The sequence below is a fragment of the Carassius gibelio genome, chromosome A8 (genome assembly GCF_023724105.1).
Source record: "Carassius gibelio isolate Cgi1373 ecotype wild population from Czech Republic chromosome A8, carGib1.2-hapl.c, whole genome shotgun sequence".
NCBI lineage: Eukaryota > Metazoa > Chordata > Actinopteri > Cypriniformes > Cyprinidae > Carassius > Carassius gibelio.
The window spans coordinates 24,566,178-24,575,522 of NC_068378.1; the positions used below are offsets into that span (position 1 = coordinate 24,566,178).

Genomic DNA, 9,345 nt, shown 5'->3' on the forward strand with positions numbered 1-9,345 from the left:
TTAAAATTCTTATATGTACTGGGGATATTTTAACTTGTGTATTTTTGTGTATTTGTTTACTGCAGATGAATTCGAGTCGTCCGGTTCAGTCATATTCACAGTAGAACTCAAGAGACACGGAGGTCCTCTTGGAATCACCATTTCAGGCACTGAAGAGCCCTTCAACCCCATCCTGATCTCCAGTCTGACCCGCAACGGCCTGGCGCACAGGTGCACACAAACACTCACAACCCCATCCAGTGTTTCATGCAGAAGTACATGAATAATACATACTCCGACCTGCATGTTTCATAACACACATCTTCTGACATCTTGAGCAGCAGTCTCACATGTGATGGACTGGGGACTGCAATGCAGTAAGTGTTTTTATGTGTAAAGGACTGGTGCTCTTCATATCGGTGACCGTGTTTTGGCCATCAATAACACGAGTCTCAAGGGAAAACCTCTGAGCGAGGCCATCCACCTGCTGCAGACCGCCGGAGACACGGTTACACTCAAGATCAAGAAGCGATCTGAACGTAAGTGTCAGAATTTAGATCTGTGTGTGTGTGTGTGCTCTGGAAAAGTGCATGCAAACATTTCCGACATGTAATCCACTAGGAAAAGCATCTTCATGAATAATGCATCAGTGCTTGTCGTCCTGACCCACATCTGTTTTTTCCAGCACTTTTGGAGTCGGACAGGATCAGCCCGTCCAGGACGGCCTCGTGTGTCAGTGACATGGAAGACGATCGCTCAGATTCTCTCAGGAGAGGAAAACACTCAGAACTTCATCGCCCGACCACACCCCCCAGACTGGATTCAGCCATGGACTCGTGGGATAGTTCGGCCTTAGATCCCGGCTATGGAAGTCAAGGTACGGAAGATGATGAGAAACATAATTGAATGTTGACATTGGCTGAAACTTAAGGTCAGCAAGGGTTAATTGACTCATTTGACTCAAGTGGGCGAGGACTGTGCCTGGATTGTAATCTGTCCTAAGAGTTTCCTTTTATTGAGGTCAGTGAAGGAGCCTTGGAGAATTAAAGAGATAGTCAGGGTTGCCAGGTGCCAGACAAATGTAAAACCAAAAAATGACCCAAACCTGCCCCAAAAGAATGAAAACTAACTTATTTTCTCCCACATCCAGTCACAGTTTACAGCTGCAGGATTCCCATAAAATAAATTTTCATTTAATATAATCATTTTTTTATTATTATTATTTGTATAAATTTAGCTACACTACTTTGTTTTTGTGCTAATCTAAATATTCTGTATTTTATAAATCATATATATATATATATATATATATATATATATATGGAATAAAATATTTGATAAATAGATACTCTTAATTATTTTACTCTTTCTTTGATTATAATTGTCTATTTTATATATTTTTAAAGCACTTTGCTTAATCAATTGTTTAAAAAGCTAAATAGAAATGGTCTTTTAGCTAGTTTTGTCTTTAAATGCTTACTGTTCTTCTACTTCCCCAATTCCTTTAAGAATCGTTTGTCTTCATACAGGAAATAAAAATCCTGTCTGATATTTTAAATGATCTTTTGCCAGCTGACGTACATTATAAAAGTATCCAAAAACCCAAATCCCACATTTGTGAAACTTTTTCTGTGATGTCAATTTTAAAATAGTCCAACCGGCAACACTGGAGATTATTCACCCAAAAATCTAATATCATTTATCCATTCATGTATAACTTCTGTTGAATACAAAAGATTAAGTTTAGCAAGTTTTAAGAAACTTTTTTTTTGTCACTAAATGCTTTCAGGCTCCAAAAGGACTGTAAAAGATCCATAAATACAGGACACTATATTCTTTATAGTCATTATTTCTGGAAAATCTTCCCCTCCATCAGAGCTCTCAAATTGAACTTGTGTGTGAGCATAATCAAACCCAAACCTTTATTTTCAGGTGTCTATATTCATAAGGCGTCTGATTTCACTCTTCATCCCAATGACTGGAGACAGACCAATCACAGGAGCCCACTGATCTCCAGAAGACACGCCCCCCGTCCTGCAGTGCATGATGGGAGGCTGGGTGAGGAGGATTGGACATACTCTGGGTGAGAGTTCGTTTAGGGACACGGCTTGATTCTATTGGTACAGTAACTTTAATATCTTCGAGATCCTAGTCAGGAACTTGGAGGTTAAGAAGCCTAACAGCAGATTTCTTTTTGAGCATAAGAACATTTCTTGCTTGTTTTATAGTTTTGGTTGCTAACACAAAATCACGTGGATGTTATTCTTTCTTTTGGTTTGTCAATTATAATTTTCCATGTATATGCACTTAAGAATGAAACATACCGGTGAATCTCATGAAACATGTACAGGTCATAATACAGAGATACATTATTTAAATTATAACACATTCATACATCAGTTTAATCATTTGTATTACAATTTTTTTTACAAGTTTAAGATTTTTCTTTTTTTTTCATAACAAATCATAACAAATTATGTACTCTTCCGTAAAAAAACTGGGGTCAGTAAGATTTTTTTTAATGTTATGACCACCAAGTAAAAATATTGAAATGTTATTATAATTGTTACAATACTTTTTAAAATGTAATTTATTTCTGTGATGCGCAGCTGAATTTTCATCATCATTCCTCCAGTCTTCAGTGTCACATGATCTTCAGAAATCATTCTAATATTCTGATTTGCAGCTCAAGAAACATTTCTGATTATTATCAATGTTGAAAACTAGTTGTGCTGCTTCATATTTTTTTTTAGGAAACTGATACATTCTTTGATGAATATAAAGTCAAAAACAACAGCATTTATCTGAGACAGAAATCTTTTGAAACATTATAAATGACTAGCGAGTACTAAAAAATGTATTTACCGTAATACAGGTATAAATCTTGGTTTTTTTCTATTTTTTTTTTTTTTTTACGGTATGAGATTCTCCCACATTGGTTAAATTAGACAATTTGTTGGTGATTTTTATGATCCAGTGCAAAGTGAATGGCCTTTCTTTGTAAATCGTTTATGGCATACACTTTTTCTGTTGCACTTTTGGTTTCTGTGGCTAAACGCTTGTTAAAGATGCTCACAGTCTAGCACAGAAACCACTAGCCTGTTTGCTTCCAGTCTCTGTATGCTCCTACACTTCTCTTTTCTACTTTTTTCTCAGGTTTTCTGTCTCTCGTCTGCCTTACTAATCATCCGTGGGCCACTCGCTGTCATCCGCCCTTGTCTGCTTCTTTTTTATCGCTCATTTTAATCATTTTACTCTTTTATTGCCGGAATTAGTTCATGGCCTCTTCTGACACATCTGTGTTTCTCTTTCTCTAACTGCAGCTTTTGTTATAGCACAGTGTACAGTTCAGTTTCATAAAGAGAGAGAGAGAGAGAGAGCTCCGTTTCCAATAGTACACCTGGCCTTACATTACCCAGGTTGCTTTGCATTGACACAGATCTGTCAGTCCTGCACGCTGTCACAAGCACAACAATACAGAAGCTCAGGAGAACTATTGGTCACAAGCTCTTCAGGACCTGGAGACCTGCGGCCAATCGGAAATCTTGCGGGAACTTGAGGTGAATCATTACTTTATATACAGTCTATGTGCTTAGATTGTTAAAACATCATGTTTCGCTTTCTAGCTGCTCCCAGTTTGTTATGTAGAGGTGGGGAACATGACCAAAATCTATACCATGATAGAAAAGATTTTCTACCTTAAGTAAGTCTTTATTATAAGTAATCAGTATATCAGAATGATTTCTGAAAGATCATGTGACACTCAAACTGGAGTTAGGATGCTGAAAATTCAGCTTTACATCACAGGAATAAATTATTTTTTTAAATGTGACCCTGGAGAACAAAACCAGTCTTAAGTCGCTGGGGTATATTTCTAGGAATAGCAAAAAAAATAAAAATAATAACAGTGTATAGGTCAAAATATAGATTTTTCTTTTATGCCAAAAATCATTCGGATATTGAGTAAAGATCATGTTCCTTGAATATATTTGGTAAATTTCCTACCGTAAATATGTCAAAACATAATTTTTTATTAGTATTTGATTTATATGCATTGCTAATAATTCATTTGGACAACTTCAAAGCTGATTTTCTTAGTATTTCGGGTTTTTTTTTTGCACCCTCAGATTCCAGATATTCAAATAGTATCTCGGCAAAATATTGTCTGATCCTAACAAACCATACATCAGTCGAAAGCTTATTTAGTCAGCTTTCAGATTATGTAGAAATTTCAATTAAAAAAAAATGACATTATGTTTTAAAACAGAAAACCTTTATTTTTTATGATTATTTCACAATATTGCTGTATTTATACAGTTTTACTGTATTTTTAATCAAATAAATGCACCCTCAGGGAGCTGAAGAGCATAACATAAGCCATTTTTAACCAAATTTTTTTTTTATAACAATGTAAGTAACCAAAACCATAGAGTATTTATAACTCTTAGTAGAACAAGACCGACCGATATTTATATCTCAGCAAACGTCACCATTCATGTTAGTCCTGCATGTCGAAATGTGGTGCATTTTGTATTGGAGTGTTTTCCTTCTTTTGTAGGCTACTATAATGTCAGGTAGCACGCTCAGTTTAGGAAAAGACGGCGAGAAGCAGAATGAAAGAAGGACCAAAGCTCTGGCATTGAGCCCAGAGAGGACCTCAGAGAACACAGCTGTACCAGAAGACATGCAGGACACCAGCCCATCCATGCCATTAGAGCTTCATAAGGTAATGATGACTTTCCCGGCGGTTGAAATCACAACTGAAAGACTGTCAGATCATCATTGTCTCCCTCTGTCTCAGATCTGTGTACAGAAGGATGTTGACAGCAGGGATTTTGGGTTCAGCGTGTCTGACAGTTTGCTAGAAAAGGGTGTTTATGTGAACATGATCCGTCCGGACGGGCCTGCAGACCAAGCTGGATTACGCTCATATGATCGTATCCTACAGGTGATGTGTTCTTTCGGCTGACTTTTTCTTAAAGGGACAGTTCACCTGAAAATATAAAATGTTGCTATTTACTCACCCTCATGGTGTCGGTGTTAAAAAAAAAAAAAAAAAAAAAAATATATATATATATATATATATATATATATATAGATTGTTCTTTAAAGAGAAATGAATACTTTTATTAATCAAGGATGCATTAAATTGATCAAAAGTGAAAGTAAAGACATTTATACTGATTTGTTTCAAATAAATGCCATTCTTTTGAACTTTCTATTCATCAAAGAATGCAAAAAAAAAATGCATCACAGTTTCCACAAAAATGATGCACCACAACATTTGATAAGAAATGTTATTTACCAGTCTTTAGTGTTACACGTGACACTAAAGACTGAAGTAATGATGGTGAAAATTCAGCTGTGCATCACAGGAATAAATTACTTTTTAAATCCCAGAGTTCAATCTGCTGGTTTTGTTTCTGACTATTTTTAACAGGTCAATCATGCAAGGACACGTGATTTTGACTGTTGTGTCGCCGTGCCATTGATCACAGAGGCCGGAGAGCATCTGCAGCTGGTCATTAGCAGAAACCCTCTCGCTCAGGCACATGTTTGGCCACCTAAAAACTGTCAGGACCCATCTGAACTGTCTGTGGTTTCGGCACAAAATCCAAGAAGAGTTGACCTCTGATGAGCAACATAAACAGAGCACAATTTTCAGTTCTCTCTCTCAACTGCACATTGGACACATCAGCACTTCATTCAAACCATTTTCAAACAACAAGCCACATTTTCAACGCTGATTTGACCATTCACAGTGGCACACGACTTTCGTTTGTACACGTTCATCTTCATACATGCCACTTTTGTTTTTATTATAAATGAATAACGGGCTCATTTAGTTTCTGCTGTCAACGAGAACACTTTGATGTTGATGCAGGTTTTCACAAAACAGAGAAACCTCAAGCCATCGGTTAAAAATCTTTCTCTGAGATCAAAACCATGACAGCTTGACAATCTTTTCAAAAAAATGATGTCATTTGTGTATCATAAGGCATTTTATGAGGATTGTACATCCTGATACAAACCAGGAGTAAATTCAGATTTTAAGTCAAGTCCTTCAGAGGAGCTTGTTTTAAGTCTAACTTTTAAAAGTAGATCTGTCTTTGTATATTGTTTACCCACAATCCTCTATTCTGTGTATAAACCCTTTTTCCTGGATGTTAGATATGTAATGCTATGAATAAGATGTACATTTAATATTCTTGGGTTGGAAATTATCATTTCATTTTTTAAAGAAATAAATGATAAAAACCAGAGTGTATCTAACCCTGTCTGTGGTAAGAAAACAAGCTTAAACTGAAGACAGGTGCATGTTGGGATTTCTTATGGGATTAAATGTGTAGTGTTGATTGGATTGTGGAGTGATTGAGACACAATTGCTTTTATACTTGCCTCCACCGATGACAAATAATTAACATGTTTTAGTTTAATTTTGCAACTTAAAGTTTAATGGGTAGAGTTAACCAAGCTGTTTGTTTATTGTTTTGTTATCCACTGCATCTGAAATTGCTAATTAACCTTTGATGGATTTGAAAAATGGGGTTAATTGAAATCAACCTCCACATCCAGGTCTATTCTGGGAAAAGCACACATAGACATTTCTGAACAGACTTAACACAACACATACCAAGATTGGACATTTTTATTTTGTCTGAAAGATGCAATATGCATCTTGAATTGTGTCGGTCACAAAACGACTTTGTTTTACAAGATTTTGTTTAATCAGGTTAACCTTGAAGGAAAAATTTTGATCTTGAATTTCCTGTTTTCATCGTATTACAGTACTTTCCAGCTGAAATTATAAATGGACAAAGTCAATTGTTTACAAATATTGCACACTGCAAGTTGCATTTAGGGTGAAAACTAAAAAATGCTTAAATATACATTTCTGAACACCTTCAGAAAAAATATAGGCAAGTAACCAATCACATCAGGTACAGTATAAAACGGTTAAATACAAAAAGGCAAATTTTAGATCAATGAAAATACTACAAATGAGCAAACACTTGCTTAGTGAACAGTTATGGGTGGAAACAGGTCAGAGGGTTCAGCTGAATCTGGAAGGGTTCAGGGGTTAAAGGGCAGATGTGTACAAAGTCGCTGGGGTCAAAGGGGATGGTATTTATAGAGGGTGGTGTGGTCGAAGGTAAAGGACATTATTATGAGTGGCAGTTCTTTGCTGTTAGTGATTAGCTTGAATATTTGGAGGTTTTAAGGCTAAAGAGAGGCCAGGAAGGGGAATGGCAGTGTCTCTGTGCAAGACATAAAGCCCAGGTCTCCTGTGTTTATTCTGATGGTTTGATGTTTGTGAGCGTTTGGCTCGGCCGAAACATGTGATATACAGTGGCCCTCAAACGTCTGAGATGCAATGGAATCAAAATGGATGATTTTGATTGGAATGAAAAAAATATATATATATAATATATATTTATATAATATATTATTTCTAGGTCACTCATCAAATGCAAGAGAAATGCATTAGTGACATTGATCATGAGACTCTTCGATCAGACAGTCCACTGAAGCACAAGACGCTCATCAGGTTTTGTTCATGTCAGCCTTTGGGAACATATTCCCTAATTTTAGTTCAATCGTTTTAACAAATGATTTTTTTCCACGATTAATTAATTCTCACTTTAGTAAATTGTGGTCACGTTGTATTAATACATTCCCTATTTTCATTTAATTAAAATGAGGGAACGGATTAATTTGTGGACTAGACTAAAACAAGGGGAAAGAAATTCTTAATTCATGGTCACGATACATATTTATGTATGCATTTCATGTGCAGGGCTCTTTAACATTAATCTAAAACAACAACAACAACAAAAAGCATTGAATATAAAATAAAACATCTAAAAAAAATTATGAATTCTTAAATAATAGTCTTATAAAAAAAAGCTATGTATACAATACCAAATAAATTAAAATATGATTGATAAATGTATTTTCTTGAAGCGAAAGAAATTTGCAGACTTTAACAGGTTTTTAATTCATTTATACAAGTGAGGAATAAGTCCAAAAGTTTGAATTTACTTTTTTTTTTAAAACAAAAACATTTAGGAAAGTTAAATAAAATATATATTTTTAGATATATATACTTTCGGACCCTGCTATACATGAACAGCTAGTAAAGTGCTTCCAAATGGCCCTGCGCGGTGTTGATATTCATCAGCTCTTGGATCATCTTACAGTAAATGATGCTTATAATAGTGCATCAAATGATACTTGTGTTAGTGAACACAGCTGCCTACAGTGTTAGAGGAACTCAGTGACTCGGTGTGTGCGATGGCAGTGATCATGCTTCAAGGAGAGACAAAAGGACAGAGCGTTAAGGTTTGCTTATGTCTTACGTATGTGTGCATGTCTGTGCACAGCATCCGCCCAAAGCGGAGGTACATTCATTTTTCTTCAAGACAAAGAACATTTAAGAACCTCATTAAACTTTTTACTGTTACTGCCACAACCACTGACGGACATCATAATGTAGTGTATGTCACATTTAGTTTGTACTCGCTCTCTCTGCTGATGAATTGCATCCTGACCAGGTGCGACACAATAAAAGTCATCATACAAAGTGAGGTGCAATGGAAAGCAACAAAATCAGAATAAAAGCAATGATTTATGTACTTAAATATATGCGGAGCAGAATTTTTGACCAATTGCATTCATTTATTTGAGTGAATTAATTGGTATTCAAGACTATTATAAAAAATAAAGCCCTGATGTAATTTATTATAATAGCCAATATTTATTTTAAATGACCCAAAACTGAAATTACTGATGATATTATAAACCTATTTTTAGATTTTGTTCAAGATTAAAGCTGCGGTACGGAACTTTTGACGCTCTAGCGGTTAATAAACAGAACTGCTTGCGTCTTGCGGAAGAACATCGTAGCCGGAACTACTACTCTCTGTTTATGTCTATGAAGAATCACAAAGGTACTGGGTTACTCCGCCGCGGTACCCCCGAAGCAATCTAAAATAGTCCGAATATAAACACTTATTATAGGTGCACCCTAGTGATTCAGGACAAGCTAAAAACACGGTTCGGAAAACGGATTCATGGTGTACTCGCTTATTATATACATTTTTCTACATTTTGAACACAAACAAAGTTACGGACCGCAGCTCTGATTGGTTGTTTTTTACCGGGAGCGCATGATTTTCTGCAAATGGCAATAGGAGCACTGGGAGGAGCCAGAGGAGCTAGATTTTTTCACAAATTATCTGTCTCATATTCTACTGTCAGGACATAATGACAGGTTTAACAAATATGTCAAAAATATTTTTTTACAAAAGTTCCCTACAGCACCTTTAAGTGTGAACAACATTAACAGTTAATCTAAAACTATAA

General features: G+C 35.7%; 1 protein-coding gene across 2 annotated transcripts in view; it reads left to right on the top strand.

Annotated features, from left to right (window-relative positions):
• grip2a (glutamate receptor interacting protein 2a) overlaps positions 1–7,398 on the top strand; it is a 32,497-nt gene extending 25,099 nt beyond the window's left edge. The window contains exons 17-24 of one of the 2 annotated variants that reach the window (XM_052604913.1): positions 66–210; positions 379–518; positions 665–856; positions 1,912–2,062; positions 3,419–3,539; positions 4,538–4,705; positions 4,781–4,927; positions 5,420–7,398. In XM_052604913.1, coding sequence (XP_052460873.1) covers positions 66–210; positions 379–518; positions 665–856; positions 1,912–2,062; positions 3,419–3,539; positions 4,538–4,705; positions 4,781–4,927; positions 5,420–5,614 — 1,259 coding nt within the window. In that variant the 3' untranslated portion in view covers positions 5,615–7,398. Of the gene's footprint in view, positions 1–65; positions 211–378; positions 519–664; positions 857–1,911; positions 2,063–3,418; positions 3,540–4,537; positions 4,928–5,419 lie in introns of both variants that reach the window. The other variant, XM_052604912.1, reaches the window with a different exon arrangement.
• The last annotated feature ends 1,947 nt before the right edge of the window (positions 7,399–9,345 follow it).